Here is an 18,162-nt window from a genome sequence, read left to right as displayed (position 1 = left end):
GGGTAAGGAGTAATGGATGATTTTTCAGATTTGTTGATATTGGTGGGCCAAAATAGAGAGTTCTGTACATCAGATTACCTGATGAAATCTGTGAACCTGGAAAACTTCCCTGAGAGAATGAATCAGAAATTAAAACCGTGACTTCTAGAATCTTTGCCACACTGAAATAGAAAAACCAACTGAGGGACTGTTGCTAAGAAAGTGCTTTGTCATTTTTTTAAGTAGCTAGATGAAGATAGATAGGTATGTAAAACACTGATTAATTGGGCCATAACAGTAATTAGCCTTTTCCTTCAGGTGGCCTGCCTTTTCAGCATAGCCCTGGAAACAGACTATTTTTGTGCTAATGAGATATGTGTTTCTCAAGCAACAAGAAAACATCTCCCCTAATGGAATTTTGTTTTATTTCTTCTCTCTGTGTCCATCTGTCTGTCCGTGTGTGTGCCTCTTTGGCTCTTTGTTCGCTTTGTGGGACGACAGAACCATCTGCTGCAGAATCCCAGGGGAAATGCAGCATCTCCGAGGATGAGCTGATCACTGCCATTAAAGAAGCAAAGGGGTTATCCTATGAAACAACGGAGAGCCCACGGCCGGCGGGCCAGGTGACCAACAGGGCCGAGGCCAAGGCCAGGTCCGGGCTGCCGACCATCCCCAGCCCCCTGGACCACGAGGCCAGCAGCGCGGAGTCGGGCGACTCGGAGATCGAGCTGGTGTCCGAGGACCCGCTGGCTGCCGAGGACGCGCTGCCCTCGGGCTACGTGACCTTCGGCCACGTGGGCGGCCCGCCGCCGTCGCCGGCCTCGCCGTCCATCCAGTACAGCATCCTGAGGGAGGAACGCGAGGCCGAGCTGGACAGCGAGCTCATCATCGAGTCGTGCGACGCGTCCTCCGCCTCGGAGGAGAGCCCCAAGCGGGAGCAGGACTCGCCCCCGATGAAGCCAGGCGCCCTGGACGCCATCCGGGAGGAGCCGGGCGCCCGGGCCGAGGAGGGCGCAGCCAGCCGCCAGGGCCTGGCCGACCCCGGCCCCTTCCTCAAGTTCCCCGCGGCCGCCCCCCACGCCGGCCCCGAGCTGCCCTCAGGGGACGGAGCCCCGGCGCCGCCCGAGGGGCCCACCGCCCAGGGGACACCTGCCGAAGCCGCGAGTTCCAGCCGAAGCCCGGTGGCCACGCACAGCACGGAGCCGCGAGGTCCTGGCGTCGCCCCCCCTCCGCTGTTCCTCAGTAAGCAACAAGGTAAAGTGACAGCTTTCTTCACTGCAGCACCTTGTCTGCTTAGTGCTCCCTGGGCGCTCTGAAGTGTTCCGCAGAGGGGCGGTTCAGGCCCGGCCCTGTTGCCCTGTCCTGGCTGGTCCAACAGTTGACAGAGAACAACCAGGGGAGGATGGGGAGAGGCAGATTCGCAGCCGGGACTTCGGTGGCAGAGTCTGGTGCTCCACGCGGCAGCGCTGGGCCGGCTGAAGCCCCGCGTCCCCAGTAATGAGCACTTGTGTGTACACGCCGAGATCTCTTGGACGGAGTGAATGCGTCCTTCCTTTCGTCCCCGGGTTGGATTTCCTCACCTGGGAAGGGATGGTTGCTCATTTCCATCTTCCCACCCCTCAGTGATGGGGAGTGGCTGCATCCCTGTAGGGGCTGGAACCCACCATAGTCAGCACATCCATTTCACAAGCCAAACCGGGTCTTACCTGGGCCACATGGACCTTAGCACCTTCCTTTCTCTTACCCAAGGAACAAGGGATTTGGACCTTGGTAAGTCCAAATTTTTTTGTGTCCTGGCCAGTCAGGAAAGACAGGGACCAAAGTCAATTCCAGAATTTTTCTTGTTCTTCAGCAAGACCTAAGTTAATTTTTAAAGTCAAGCATAATTCAAGAATGATTTTAATTTGGCCATTCTACTTTTCCTACGAGAAGTCTTGAGTTGAAGTCTTCAAATGAAGGAGAAAAGGAAGGTGTTATTTTATCTTAGACATTGTATGTGAAGAATGTGTAGCATTCCTCTTTCCAAATCATCTACCACACCTCACTGCAACTGGATTACGGACTTCAGGAAAGGAAGCAAAGAGTCAGTGAATAAATTAGGCCCTGTGCAGTCTAGTTCATGGGCTACATTGAGTGAAGGGAGGGAAGGTCTTCAGCTCCTGGGTGGAGAACACTCAGGTAGAACTTCAAAACACCAAAGCACAACTTTATTCAAAGTCCCCTCCCACTGATCTCCTCTGCTTTTGCTTCTTTCAAAGTATTTTGCCTTTGGGGGATAAGTGATTTCAAGGGTATACCCTCCTTCCTGTGTATATGCTAATAACGTCAGTGATATTGTTAGCAATTAAAGTGTTTCATATAAAAATAGAGGGCAGATCTTTCCCATTGTAGATTGGAGGCCAGCTTCTAAATTCTTTAACACATTGGAACAGGAGAACCAAGAGGGATGTGATAAAAAGATAACCCTGCTGTGTGGTTGCTTGGTGGTTTAGACATGTGGCATCATGTAGCGTCCCGTAGAATTGACTCTTGATTTCCCAAATAACTCTTCCCTGAGAGTTTAAAGTGTATTTAGTGCGTGCAATCGTGAGGATATTTGATGACAGATTTAGCAGTGGGAAGGTGTGTTTGTTAGGTGAAGATTAAAACCAATTTTGGATTCTTTTGCTTCCACTCTGACTGTGATGGGGAAGGACAAGGACCCTGCAAGTTGCAGGGAGCCCTGGGAAATGGCGTTAGCATGAACAATCTTCCATCCCTTTTGGTCCTGAAGCGGTGGAACTTGTGTCTTGCTGAGTACAAGTTCACATCACTGTACTTGAACGGACATGTGTTTCCATCTTATCCCCCAAATAATGTCCCTGAAAGAGTCACCATGTGTGCAGTGCTGTTCAAATATGTGTATTCTCAGAAGCAAATACATCGGAAGGCTAATAAGGAGAAAATTGTGCAGGCCCATTTCTCTCCCTAGTAAATCTGAGAGACAGGTGCGACAGCTGGGACCGACAAGAGTGACCAGACGTCTGATGAAGGGCGAAGGCGAAGGAAAACTGCAGCTGTGAACACAAAGGCTTCTGAGCATCTTTTCTGGCCAATCCTGGTGCCGTTCTCCTCTCTGTACGAGTTGTCCCATATGGCTTGGACCCTCTGCTGCCAAGTTTAGGCATGAGAGAGCAGAGAGTGGCAGTCTTTTCAAACGAGTCAGGCCTGCCAAGGTGAATAACCTCTGCTCCCTGCACTGAGGGGTCCTTTAAATTCCAGCCTCCCGCCGGAACTGACTGCTCAGCTGCATTCTCTGTAGAGAGAGTCTGAAAGGTTGTGCTGGGGCAGCCAAGCACCAGAGGTCTTGGGAGGATGACTCAGTGCTGCCAGCATGTTGTTGGAGCTCTGAGGTTCCTCCTGGTCTCACCTGCTCCATCTCAGCAGGTGGGAGGATCAGTGCCGCGCAGCCTCCCGCAGGCTGTTCTTAATCACTGTCAGTGGATGGTAGGATCGTGCTCAGGTCAAGCAGGACTCTGGCAGCAGTGAGGGCAGGTCGGCTTCTGTGGTCGCCTGCTCTTGCCCACTGAAGCCTCTGGCAGTATAAGTGCATTCAAGTTCAGGTATTCACAGTATGCTTATCTGTCTGGCTTTGGAGCTGTGCGGCTGATGCTGAGCTGCAGAAAGGTCCAGAAGTATTTAGAACAAGGTCTGGCAAATATCTGATGGCATCAGAGTATGAGCTGTCAAGGAGCTCCAGGGTTTCCTGGGACACATGGCCTCCTAAGGTCTATTTTTGGAGCTTCTCCGCTTTTCAGAGGCTTCTGGTGCTGTTGCACTGGAGACAAAATGCAGTTTGTCATTTTCCAGTTTTCCTCCTGTGCTCACTCCTGAACTCTCGTTACCCTGTCATTCTGCTCCCCCACGCCTTCCAGGAAGGCCTGTTAGGAGCATCAGACTCTCAGAGTGTAGAGAAGTTCTCAGTGCTGCAAGGTTAGCCCTGACTGTCAGGGACATCCGAGTGAAAAGCCAAGCAAGAGAATCTCAATAGAACACTGACACCCAGTGTGACTCATCAGGATGGCTGTGTGGAATTCACCAAACCTATTTAATTGCAGAATTTTTTTATTGGCGTGTTCCTCAGGGTTCCTCTTCTAGGGAACACTTTTTGGGAAATAGTGGTCTCTTCATGCTCACATCCACTCCCTGCATTCTGATTTCTTTGCCTTGCAACTCAAAAGTACGGTGCTTGGACCAGCCACGTGGGTCGTATGTGGGAGCCCATTAGAAATCTCACTCCATCCCGGACCTGTGGAGTCAGAATCTGCATTCTAACAAGATCCCCTAGTGATTCCTATATCTGGCAAAGCCTGAGAAGCAGTGTTTTAGACTACTGCAGCCAGCTTTCACATTCCTACCTGTAACCATCCTGATAAAGGTCATGGCCTCTTTTGAGTCTCATCTTTCTTTTTTTTGTCTTAAGATTTCATTTATTTATTTGACAGAGAGAGACACAGTGAGAGAGGGAACACAAGCAGGGGGAGTGGGAGAGGGAGAAGCAGCCTTCCCATAGAGCAGGGAGCCCGACAACGGGGCTTGATCCCAGGACCCTGGGATCATCACCGGAGCCCAAGGCAGACACTTAATGACTGAGCCACCCAGGCGCCCCGAGAATTAAATTCTTGAAGAAAACATAAAGATGGGTATGGAGACAGTTTTTTTTTTAAAGATTTTATATATTTGACAGAGAGAGACACAGCGAGAGAGGGAACACAAGCAGGGGGAGTGGGAGAGGGAGAAGCAGGCTTCCCGCTGAGCAGGGAGCCCAACGCGGGGCTCCATCCCAGGACCCTGGGATCATGACCTGAGCCGAAGGCAGACGCTTAACGACTGAACCACGCAGGCGCCCCTCAAGTCTCATTTTTCTTATCCTCTCTGGTAATTTAAGATCATAGTGCTGGCCAGTCCTTAAAACATTAGTGAGAAACTAGTGTACATTGATAATAATAAATATAAACTGAACGAAATGGTGCCAAATAAAAGTTACAGTTCCCCTACTCCGCCCTCCTGATCTAATTCTCAGAGATATTCACAGGCTTTTGTTTTGGTTTTGTTGTTCTGATGCCTTTCAGAAATGTTCTTCAAGTATTCAGGCATATATAAGTTATAACCACACAAGTGATATCACATTGGACGACTGCTTTGTAACTTGCTCCCTGTGACAGTAAAATTAGGGACAATACCCACTCACATGAACACTGTTCTCTCCTTCTTAGAACTTTTTCCTCCCTTACCTCCCTGGTGTTTCCCCTTCCTGCTCCAGCCCTTACTCTCTGACCTCTTTCCTCGTCTTTTTTGCTACCTTTCTTCCAGTTCCTCTGCCTCTGAGTTCTGTCCCTGTCTTTCTTTGTCCCTCATTTCCTTGCTGTCACCCACACAGGTTTTCAGCCACTGCCTTATGGGCAGCCCATCCCAGATCTCTGGCTTTGGAGAATTCTTCTCCTGAGCTCCAAGCCCATTTCCCCACTGTTGATTGGACATCCCTTAGACCCTCCATATGCAATCCGTTGGTGTTATTTGTCAAAATCTGCCCCTTTCCTTCCTTTGTGCCCTTTCTGAGCTAATGATGGGGTATCATTTGGGCTTCACTTTGGCTTAAACATTCAAATCAGTTCTGGATCTAAATAAAAACTCACTAGCCTGAGACATGGTTAAAAGTACAACATGAATATAAACACTTAGTGGAAGTCTTGTGGCAATGTTTGGTTATAAAATTATCTAAATGATCCAGAGTGGTTTTTTTTTTTAAGATTTTTTTTTTTATTTGAGAAAGAACATAGGCAGGGTTGGGGGGGTGGGCAGAGGGAGAGGGAGAAGCAGACCCCCCCACTGAGCAGGGAGCCCCATCTGGGACTCGATCCCAGGACCCCAGGATCATGACCTGAGCCGAAGGCAGATGCTTAACAAACTGAGCCACCTAGGTCACCCCCAGAATGTTCTTAACATTTGAAAGATTATTAAAATAAAAATACAAAATGTGAAAATTCTCTTTGCGGCCCTCTCAAGCACGCATCTAGTGACACCAGTCTGAGGAATGTTGGTTCAAGCCAGTGGTCCCCAGAGTATTGCCCGAGCACCAGGTTCCTCAGAACCTCTTGGAGTACTGATGAGAAATGCAGGTCCCCACTCTGCTCCTGCGCCAGGACTGCAGAATCAGAATGCATCAGGGCACAAACCTGTGCTTTCAATAAGCATGCTGAAGAGAATTTGGGTTGTAAGCAGATGAGCTGGCAGCCCAGACCTGTAGTAAAAAACCACCTTGGTGAGCATGCCCGAGGCATATGTTGTTTTTTAATTGGAGAGCCTGAGGGGGCACTCAGCTGTTTCATCCCTTCCTGTGCCCTGGGAGGCAGGCCTCTGTACCTTCCCTTTGTGATCGCCAGCTGCAGCAGCCGGAGCTTGCCAGGCTAAGCCCCTCGTGACAGGGAAAAGCTGATCTCCTCCTTGGGGGCATGATTTGCTGGAAGGCTACCAGATGGAGGTCTTCTAAATAGACCTAACGTTTATGGTGTTTATTATTGCTTCTCATTATTATGCCAGATATCACTCCTGTCCTAAAATATTTGAAGGAACCAAAGTAAGTGTGACCCATTTACTTTTCTTCCTATAATTCTAAAAACAAGTCATCAACGTCTAGTCCCATATTTATTTGCTTTCACGAGACCAAATTCATAAATCAGTCTGTAAAGATTCTTGGAAAGTCTCTATCTTTCACAGTGCAGATCTCAGAACCAGCCTGAGGACTTAGGCCCCTTCCCTTGTAGCTGCTGCCCCCGAGCCAGCTTTCAACAAGATGGACCAGTAACTGATGGATAAAGCTTGGCTTCTCTGAGGACATATGCAATGTACTACTTAGATGGAGACACTGAGCCTTCCATCTTAGACTATTCAAAACAATTAAGCTGCTTTTGTGAGACTTTGCCCATCAATAGAAGGTGCTGTCCTGGCCTAGGCATCCCAAATGAGGCTGCTGGTAAGCAGCTCACCTCTCTGGCTTTTCCTTCTGAAGTAGTCACAAGGTTAGCATTGTCCCAGATTGCTTATTGACCTATGTTTTTTAAATGGCGACTTTAAAACACAGGGGAGGTTTTCTTCTCAGGCTTGGATAAAATTGCTCTAAATCTGGGTGACCCCAGAGCTTATTATTTCTAGGGACAGATATTCTTGATATTTCAACAGGGTGTGTGTATAGCTCTGAAGTGGTTATTATACCTCTGTAATATTTCAATGTCATTTTTTGGGACATGGTAAACCCCAACTCCCTCGTAAATTTTGCCTGGGCACAGAATGGGGCATAGATTAGCTCCTAAGGTGGATTCAATTCAACCTTGAACTTGCCTGTAGAGATAGAGTTCACAGATGGCAAACATTATGGTGCCTCTAAGAAATAATGACACTAATAATGGTGATCCTGATTCACTATCTAGCCCCTTTACCCCTCACATAAATCATCCTTTCTTGCTGATATAATCATGCAGCTTGGAGGATATAATTTACATACTTCTAATTGTCAGAGCCAGGACTGACTCCAGATGATTCTCAAATCCCTTTTAAATGCTAACTTCACCTTCCACTAAAGTCTGGGTGAGATACTCACAGATACAGTCTCTGTGATTCTGGATTCTATCTTTGCAATCCCACAGAACACTCTAATATAGAATGAAATAAATTTTACCTAATGTTATGCCAGCCTTGCAAGAGCAAGACCTTACCGATTCATTCATCCTTCTTTTGACCCAACCAGTAAGGTATACTACATGCCTGATGCTATCAATATAATGGTGACCAAGGCAGACATGAATCCACCCCTCATGGGGCTTACATTGGTGGAGACAGGGAGGTTTCAATTAAAAAGGAAATCAGTAGAGTGATGTGTGAGAGTGAAAGAGTACCTGGTGGTAGGGTGGTAGTCACTTTTAAGTAGGAAGGTTGGAGAAGGAGGAAACTGCGTGGCCAACTATGGCAAGAGATGATTAAAGAAAATTCCAAACAATAGAAAATACAAAAGGCCAGAGGGAGGAAAGTTCTGGAGTCATTCTAGAAACTGATAAAAAGGAAAAGGTCTGCATAGCTGGAGTGTGGTAGGCCAAGGTGACAGTGGCAAGAAATGGGATTGGAAGGTTGGCAGTGCCCTTTCATACCCAGCCCAGGGTGCAAAGTTTGGTCTTTATACCAACCGTTGTGAGAAGCCACCAAAAGAGTTTTAAACTAGGAAGTAACATGACCTGCTCTCCATTTTTTTAAGGTCACATTGGCTGCTGTCCGGGGAAGGGGTTGGAGGAAGACAAGTGTGGAAGCAGGAAGACTGATGAGGAAGCCATGGCTGTAGTTCGGGTATGGGATGACAGTGACTGGGACGGGGTGGTAGCCATGCACATGGAGAGGAATGGATGGAGCTTTGCAGACTGACTTCACAGGACTCACTGAGGCATTGGGTGGGTGGTTGGGGTGACTTGATTCCCAATATCTCTCAAGTTATCTTTTAGTTTTCAGTCACCATAATGATTACAAGTAGATGCAAAAACATTTACAATGGGAAAAAATAACCCTAAACTTAGTGCTGTTTCATGAGTCATTGAACCCTTTTTTGTGTCTACTGTAAGAAAACCATCCATTTGAGTGATGACAGCACTGAAATACTCTCTCACAGTTTGACCTCTGTATCTAGTATATTTCCATGGCCAAGGTGCTGGGGGTCTAATGGTCATCAGTGTGTTTAGATGACCGTGATGTTTGGGTGGCTGAGACTGGAGCTGGAATGAGGGTCAAATATGGTACCTGTGGAGGTTAAATAAGGCATGTAGTAAGGGGGGGCAGGGATTGTGGACAAGCAAGTCACTTATCTAAATAGAATTAGGTGCAAGTTTGGCTAGGGCTAGGAACTTATAAAAACCTCAGAAAGCCTGAACTACAGTCCCAAATATGGATAAAAATTATACTAACAGGCAAAGAAAAGATAGCAGCCTGCCAGAGAGCAGAGGTTAAAGTCAGAGAAAAAGGTGGCTTTAAGGCAAACACTCAAATTGGGGTCTGAAGTAGGGACAAGTGCACCACTGGGTTTGGTTACTTCGTCTCAAGGCTCCAGCTGACCATGGTCTATCTGTGATTGCTCGGGGCTTTCAGAGTCAACACTATTTTTGTCACGCTCCTTTTAGGTTTGAAATGACCTAGGCCTGAGGCAGTAGTCCTCTTCTGCCAGGTGAAGTATTGATCCAGGAATTGTCTCTCCTTGTGGAGCTTTGTGTCAGTTGGTAGGGAGAGAGGATGAGGTGCTCAGTGAAACTGTTGGGTTTTTCTCGACAGTGTTCCTCAAAGTGTTGTTGTTGGACCATTTGTATCAGAAGCTGTTTGTTAGAATACAAATTTCTAGGTTCACCCCACAATCTCCTAGGGAGGGGCTGAGGAATCTGCTTCATTAAGTAGGTCCCAGGGAACCCTAGGCACACCAGAATTTGAGAATTATTGTTTGAGGGACTGTGTTGAGGCTGAATTTTCAGAATACTCAGAGTAATCTTTGGCAGTTTTTTCCTGTAGTGCCCAACTTCTCCTCCCCTCCCCTCCCCTCCCCCCTCCTCTCCTCTCCCCTTCCCTTCCCCTCCTCCCCCTCCTCTCCTCTCCCCCCTCCCCTCTCCCCTCCTCTCTCCTCTCCCCTCCTCTCTCCTCTCCCCTTCTCTCCCCTCCCCTCCTTCCCCTCCTCTCCTCTCCCCTCTCTTTTCTTTCTTTTCTTTTCTTTTCTTTTCTTTCCCTGAAAGTTGGCTTTTCTGTTTGGGCTCAGATATTAGTTAAAATGGTTCATATGAGGGCTTTACAATGAAATTTATACTGTTAACTCTGAGACTTCCACCTCCTCATGGGAGAGAAGTAGAGGGGCGATAATGTGAGTCTTGGCAGCCCACTCTGGAGGATGTTCCTAACATCTCGCCACCTCACAAAGCCTCCAGAACAAAGACGCCAGAAGGACATGGTGGGAACACAGATAGCTAAACATTCCCATTCCCAGTAGTTTAGGGCCTCCTGAGTCAAAAGAGTCCTCCAGGTGGTCTCTGTTTATAGCTTGGAAAAATCATAGGAGAGAGAAAGGGCCTGAGGGTGGGGTTGAGCCCCAGGCACAGGTTGTACCAGGCACAAATGAGGAGTTACAAGCTTGATCTTACACACGATAAAGATGTCACTGCCACTAATAAATAATTCAGTTGAAAGCTGCAGATTATGGTAAATACAGCATTCTGGCTTACGTCTTTTCTTCTGGCAGTTACCTCATTTTCTTACAACTCTTGGCTGAACACTGAAATCATGGGGGATTTTTCTACACACAAATCACTGGCAAAAGCAGATGATATGTCCCCAAACTAATTCTTTTACTTCCAAACTCACTTTTTTTTTTTTTTTTTTTACCTCCCCCTAATGCCTCATGGAGATTTGATTCTACATCTAAAAGTGCAGAGGAAATCAAGTAAAGCAGAAGAGTGGTTTTCGTATTGATTATCTCAACTCAGTGTTAATGTCTGTTGCCATCCAGTGGTTGTGATGAAAATATCCAACCTTTACTTTCTAACCTCATCTCAAACCACCAGATTTGACATGCACAGATCTCTTGGGTTGTGATGTAAGAAAATATGTCTTTGAATGATTTTACAGTGTCCACTGGATGGCTAAATGGCTGGACCATTTATGTGGTGATTGATCAGTTAAATCATCATCTGTATTTTCTTTGGAACAAGCACGAGGACAGAGTTTCAAAAGATATTCCCCAATGGGTAGCTTAGTTTTTACCAGAATTAATTTTAAGTTATACCATTTGGCCTGTGCCAAACCATAAAATATAATACCATGTAGAATTTGTGAACCAGTTTCCTACTAATAGGAGTTTTTGGATCAATGCCCTCGTTTTAAATGGAAATCCAAGATTGATGTATAGGTAATTGTTCTAGGTGATATTTCAGGGTTAGAAGAACCAGGATCTGAAATAAGATCTGATTCTCATCCAGAGCCCTTTTCCAACTAAATTGATTTCCAAGTAGTTGACTTGTTTGTAAGAAAATCTAAAACTTTTCTATGTCAAGTTACTCTAGAATTTGAAGATGTAAGATTTACTATCATTAGTGTATATGGACATAAATAGGACTTTCAGAATAGTACACACCATGTGCAGCTAGGTCAAGTGTTAGCGTTGTCAGTCAGCTGGAAATTTAGTCCAGTTACCTGGAAAGGATTTAATTTTTCTTTAATTTTAGGTTAGTCAACTGATGGTGAATCAGTTTTATATGAAGTCATAGTTCTCTCCAGTGTTGGAAATAAAAAAAAAAAAAGTCACAAATAATTTGATTCTAGATAATTTTGATACAGGTAAAATGGCCTCATTGTCAATTTGTCCCTTTTATTTTCTTTCTCTTCCCTTTGTTGGGGTCCACATTTTTAGGCCCTCTTTTATTCCTCTGAACAGAATCTTGAAATTTGGGGTAGATTTTATATATTCTGCAAAGATGTGCTCTAATTCCAAAGCCAAAAATCTTGGCTTTGACTTTGATTTCTAAAGCCTCTCATGGTTTCCATTCTCGTTCCTGTGGATACCACACCTTTCCCTCAGATCGCATTAGCGTGGCTAAAAACACAGGAGGACTCCTTGCTTGAGAAGTCCCTGAGCCAAACCCTAGAGGCTGAGAGCAAAGTCGTAGTGAAGAGAGACGTTTCGGAATTCAACCTTACTGTTCATCTGTCGTATCTGGACTAATACGCCTCTAGGATGAGATACAGATCATTTACTTGAATTGTAAGTTTTATCTTTCCAACTGTATATAATGTTTGTTCTTATAATTTATATGATGCCTATTTTGTAACAGGTAAAGCTAGGTAACTTTCCACCAAGTTAATACTTTCTCTTCCATAGTATAGAGTCATTTCTGGGAAGTGGCTGCTTAGTTCAGCACCGCATTTCGCAGACCTCCTTGCATCTAGGTGAAGCTAGATGCCTGATTCTTATCAATGGAATGTGAATGGAAGCGAAGTGGGTCACATCTCGGGCAATGTTGAAGACGTAGTTGTGCCTCGTCCTCCTTAAAGGTTTTACATCTAGGAGATGACAAAGGGAAAAGAACCTAGGTCCCAACACCACATTGATCTATTAAGTTAGCTCAAAATAAATTTCTCCCATGTGAAGCCACTGAAATTTTGGGGTTGTTACTATAGCTAGCCTCATCCTGACTAGTATGCTAACCCATGATGTAACATGAGGTTGGGAAAGACCTGTTGTTAGAATGTTGGAACATATGTCCCATAGTCGCACGATTTTATGTCTTGCTTCTCCTCCATACCTTTTTACTTTGTACTCTCCTTTGCTGATGCTAATTAGTCCTACTGCTAAAATTACTGCTGTATAATTCTGAACCTATTAGAAAAAAACAATCCTGTCCTCAAGACATTGTATTGCTATTTAGTGAAATATTATCATAAAAACCAAACAGATCTTTAATAACCACAAACAAGGTGAGTAGCTGGTGCCCTCTGGAGTTGTGCAAAGTAAGAAGTAACCCTTGTGGTGGCCATCAGGTTTATCAGAGCAGAAGCATATGAAGTTTTTGTGAGATAAACTGCTGAGAGAACTAGAGCCCTCTGTCTGGGGCTAGCCCTAGGCAAAATTGGGAAATAGGCACAGTATCTTGAGGTCCCCTGCCTCCCACCACTCTTTTATCTCTCAGCAGTCTCCCTTAGCTACTTGAGGCTCCCAGTGCTCCTGAGCTCTCCTGGCTTCCCTTTCAAACATGCATTCCCTGTGTCCTGGGTCCTTGGAGTCCTTCATGCTTCCCTTATTCTTAGGGTGTACCATACAGGTGTAATTTGATAAACCAATTCTTTTTCATGTGTTAGTGAGCTAGTGTGTGATTCCTCCTATGCAACAGATCTCCAGAATGAGCCACCTTAGGGTAAGACTAGTCCACAGTTTTAGGGAGTAAGTTTCCTCAGTCTAAGACTCCATTCTCAGCAGTATGTGTTCTGAGGCACAAACATATTAGAATCTGGTTTCAACCAGAATGCCCTTTCTAAACTTACACTGGACAGGTACCAGGGGAATGCCATCCTAGTGTGGGGATCATCAGTTCATTGTTGCCTGATACAGAATTAGAACAAGAAGACTGGATGCTTCATTGGAAATTTCCATCTCACTTTTGTGACCTGTGAACTGTTCTCTAAGGACAGGGATCCTCAGCAGCAGAATCCCTGAGCTATGCCCGAGGTCCTTCCCTCTCTGGTGACCCTTGTTTAGATTCCCCTTCTCTGGATTCGGTATGACGTTGATTGTATATCCTTCTCTTCACTGGGACAAGGATTCAGGGGCCAGCTGGGTTTGGATCCTAGTTCTACCACTTACTACTAGCTGTGTAATTTTGGGCAAGTTAACCTGTCTGCATTTCAATTTTTTCATCTGTTCAAAGGGGAGAATAGTACCTGCATATGGGATTCTTGTGAGGATTAATTGAGAACATTTAGGTTAAGTAATTATGTTTTCATTTTATTACTACTTAAATATTTATGTTAATAATAATTATACAATGAGAAGGGATTTTGGAAGAATCTAGCCCAGTTACTGATTAAATGCAGGAAATCTTTCTGCAACATCTTTCATAAAGTTTCAATTAATAAGTTTATAGGTTTTCTTAATATGTCAGAGTTTGATTGGCTGCTTTCCAGTGATTTATAGGAAGTGGACTTGATATCACTAATAAGCTCCTTCCCAAGCATATTGTGGGACAGGTTGCTTCTGGGAAGGCTTCCTAAAGCCAGCTGGCCCAATTTATCTTCTTCTGTTGAGTATTGGTTTTTTGCCTAAAATATATATGCTTAGGGGCGCCTGGGTGGCTCAGTCGTTAAGCGTCTGCCTTCGGCTCAGGTCATGATCCCAGGGTCCTGGGATCGAGCCCCGCATCGGGCTCCCTGCTCCGCGGGAAGCCTGCTTCTCCCTCTCCCACTCCCCCTGCTTGTGTTCCCTCTCTCGCTGTGTCTCTCTCTGTCAAATAAATAAATAAATAAATAAATAAATAAAAATGATAAAATATATATGCTTAGGCTCCACCCTAAATATCCCAGAGTATAATCTTTGGGTGTAATGTCCCTACATCAGAATTTTTTAGACTCCCCCAGGGTGATCTATAAAATGTCTGTGCAAGGTTGGCAGCCATTGAGTTAACCCCAACTGTGGTATACAGTTCCCTGAATCTTTAGTCCCATTTGTTGTTCTCCCCAGGCTCTGGCATTTTGTAGTTTTTTGACTCTGTTAGTCAGCCCACGCTGGAGTAACAAACCCCCAAATCTCAACGGCTTAGCTCAACAAATATTTATTTCTGGCTTATACAAAATCTGATGCTAGTTGGTGGGGGTTCTTTTTTGTCCAGTTACAAAGGCATGCAAGCTCCTTCTCACCGATGCCACTGAATATCAACATATGGTTTCCCAGGTTGTCATGCCAGGAGAAGAGAAAGCTGGAGGGGCATGCTAGTTCTTCAAAGCCTCCTCCTAGGAATGACACATGCCACTTTTGCTTATGGCCCATTGGCCAGAATTAGTAACATGACTGTCTGCTGAAGCATGGGGCACACTAGAAATTCAGTGAGCATTAAGTAGTTATTGCAGACTTCTTGCACAATTATTTCTTGTTTTAGAATTTCATAGCTGTTAACATTACCCACTGTATTACATGTGCATTTGTTTATTTGTTTATTGCTTGTCTCTCGCACGTAGATTTGAAGTTAACATCACACACCTTGATTTGTTGCTGTGTCTCCAGGGCCTTACCAGTGGTGCCTGGTAAGTAGTAGGGACACAATAAACATTTGATGAATAAATGAATAGTGACTCCAGACACGTAGGTAAAGACGCTGAAGTATATTATGGGATTTTGTTGTATGTCAGGGTGCTTTATAACTGTGCTCTTTCCCAAGAGCTCATTTAAATGTTACTGAGTCCAGTGAAAGTTTAAAGAATAATAGGCCAATTAAGAAGAGAATATTGTGTGTGGATCCCCTACTGTTACTCATGAAGAGCATTTACCTCTTGGCTGTGCGCTCCTGGAGTGATCATCCCAGGAAAGGGCCAATGGAGTCAGCAGAGAAAAATGCTTTTCTGAGGTTCAGCTGACATAGCCAATAATAGATTTGAGTTGACAAAGCAGAAGATGCCATCACTGTAGGCCTGTGTTCAGTCTTTCTTTGCTGAGCCTATGGAATTTGTACAAGTCCAGTCTATTGAAAGTTTATAACCCCTATAAAATGGAAAAACTTTCTGCAGTGAACGCTTCTTGTTATTTTGAACACAGCAGAACCCAGTTTAAAACAAGGCTTGTTATTAAGGTTGATATGGAGACAGGCAGTATTACGTAGTGACTAAGGCATGAGCTCTGGAATAGACAGATACGGATTTGAACCCCAGTCCCCCAGTTGCTGGCCTGAAAGTTCCCAAGCCTCATCTGTAAAATAATAATTCCTACTCCTTAGAATAGTAAGGAGATTAAGTTGAATTCATTAAATACTGTTTTAAGGGGCTTAGGTTAGTAGAAGACCTGGCACACAGTGTAAATGGCAGCAATTACTATCACGTACGGTTGGATTGTGTTTTCTGTGCTAGATCAGGCTGTGCACCCAGATTATAGTCAGTAATGGCAGTTGCCAAGGCTACGGGAAATGTGAGGCAGCAGGGGTGGGCTCTCCTCGGTGGATCAGCCCCCTGGCCTTAGAGGCTGGCAGCCTGGCAGGTCTTTGTGGCACCTGAGCTCCATCAGCAGCCCATCTTCCTTCTGCGCACTGAGCATTACTGCTCCCCGGGCTGGGGAGGATCCGAGTGGGCTGCTTCATGACCATCGATGCTCACCTGTCACAGGAACATTATTGCCTCTCATCAGCATTTAGCTCAAGCCCCCAACACTGGTCTCAGGCAAGCAGGATGGCTTTCTCCCAACACAGAAGAATGACCAGCAGCTTTCGCAGAACCATTAAGGCTACTTTCCTTTAAAAGGGACTGAATTCACGGCAAGCTTAGAATTGCACATTCTTCTTTCCCATTTCCCAAAGTGTAACTCTACACGCAAAGGAGGTTCAGCCCTATGATGTATTTTAATGGAAAGCTACCTTCTGAACAATCAGATTCTTTAGGAATATTGGAAATAATGTTTGGGGAAAAGGTTTAGCTAGATTCTCACAGTGATAAACATGGAATAACCTCTTTAAAATGGATAAACATGCCCTTGAGGATTTGTTTCTTACATCAAATGCTTCAGATGACTGCCATTTCTCTCAAAAAGCTCTTCCATTTTTGTTATATGCTTTCAGTAATCCCAAGTGGGAAGTAAGTTTTGGTGTGCTTGCAATTCAGGGCAGTCTCGTCTATGCAGTCCCTTACATGCAGGTGGACTGGCACTGGGAAGGGGGCAGGATTTACACAGAATTTCTATCTCCACCTATGAAGGTTTCTTGTAATATCTTGCCTGTGTAGTGCATTTTGCTTTATCTTCCTTTTCCACTGTTTTTTACAAGATTTATTTATTTATTTTAGATAGGGAGAGCGCTCACACACATGGGCGGGGAAGAGGGGGTGCGCGGGCAGAGGGAGAGAGAATCTGAAGCAGACTCCACACTGAGTGGAGCCTGATGCGGGGCTCGATCCCACAACCCTGAGATCATGACCTGAGCCCAAACCAAGAGTCGGACAGTCAACCAACTGAGCCACCCAGGCACCCCTCCACCATTTTCATACTTTCAAAAATAATTATGCATCAATTAATCCAAAAATCCATACAGGATATTTCATAGGCACTGACAAAAACTTGTCATCTATAAACTAGTATGAATTTTAATTATCCTTTAAAGAAGACAAGGTTATGGTCAGCTCTTCAAACACTTAACTCTTACCTATGATTTGAAAATGAGTATTCATGGTTCTTTTTTAAAAGATATTTAAAATAGATTATTATAGAAAGTTCCATACAGATTGGAGAAAATACTATAATGAACTCCCACGTATAAATCAACAAAATTTATCCATCATTACCATTTCTTCAGTTTATTTTATTTACTTTTGAGGGGAGCATTTTAAAATTAAGTCACAGCCATCAAGATATTTTACCCCTAAATGCTTTAGTGTGCATCTCTAAAAATAGGTATATTTACTTATGTGACTATGGGACCATTATTACATCTAATAAAACAAATACCTCCCTTTAATATTCATATTGAAATTCTCTCAATATTCATATTCAAATTCTCTCAATCCTCCATTTTTTTTCAGTTGGTCACTTTTTTTAAGATTTTATTTTTTTATATTTTTAAGTAATCTCACACCCACAACCCCAAGATCAAGAGTCCCACACTCGGGGCACCTGGGTGGCTCAGTCGTTAAGCATCTGCCTTTGGCTCAGGTCATGATCCCGGGGTCCTGGGATCAAGCCCCGCATCGGGCTCCCTGCTCAGCGGGAAGCCTCCTTCTCCCTCTCCCACTCCCCCTGCTTGTGTTCCCTCTCTCAATGTGTCTCTCTCTGTCAAATAAATAAATAAAATCTTTAAATAATAATAAAAAAAAAAGAGTCCCACAATCTACCAACTGAGCCAGCCAGGCACCCCTTCAGTGGGTCACTTTTTTTTTTTTTATTGTTATGTTAATCCCCATACATTACATCATTAGTTTTAGATATAGTGTTCCATGATTCATTGTTTGTGCATAACACCCAGTGCTCCATGCAGAACGTGCCCTCCTCAATACCCATCACCAGGCTAACCCATCCTCCCAACCCCCTCCCCTCTAGAACCCTCAGTTTGTTTTTCAGAGTCCATCGTCTCTCATGGTTCTTCTCCCCCTCCAATTTCCCCCCCTTCATTCTTCCCCTCCTGCTATATTCTTCTTCTTCTTTTTTTCTTTCTTAACATATATTGCATTATTTGTTTCAGAGGTACAGATCTGAGATTCAACAGTCTTGCACAATTCACAGCGCTTACCAGAACACATACCCTCCCCAGTGTCCATCACCCAGTCACCCCATCCCTCCCACCCCACCCCCCACTCCAGCAACCCTCAGTTTGTTTCCTGAGATTAAGAATTCCTCATATCAGTGAGGTCATATGATACATGTCTTTCTCTGTTTGACTTATTTCGCTCAGCATAATA

The 18,162-nt window shown here is 44.8% G+C and overlaps 1 protein-coding gene across 4 annotated transcripts in view; it reads left to right on the top strand.

The window, feature by feature from the left end:
- Positions 1–18,162, top strand: part of RTN1 (reticulon 1) — a 383,578-nt gene that overhangs the window by 294,571 nt on the left and 70,845 nt on the right. For all 4 annotated transcript variants that reach the window (XM_078053773.1, XM_078053776.1, XM_078053775.1 and 1 more), the window contains one exon: positions 481–1,233. In XM_078053773.1, the coding sequence (XP_077909899.1) occupies positions 481–1,233 (753 nt within the window). The remainder of the gene's footprint in view (positions 1–480; positions 1,234–18,162) is intronic.

Source organism: Halichoerus grypus, chromosome 8 (genome assembly GCF_964656455.1).
Source record: "Halichoerus grypus chromosome 8, mHalGry1.hap1.1, whole genome shotgun sequence".
NCBI classification, from domain to species: Eukaryota; Metazoa; Chordata; class Mammalia; order Carnivora; family Phocidae; genus Halichoerus; species Halichoerus grypus.
The sequence above is the reverse complement of the archived record's forward strand: the minus strand, read 5'-3'. Positions and strand labels throughout refer to the sequence as shown.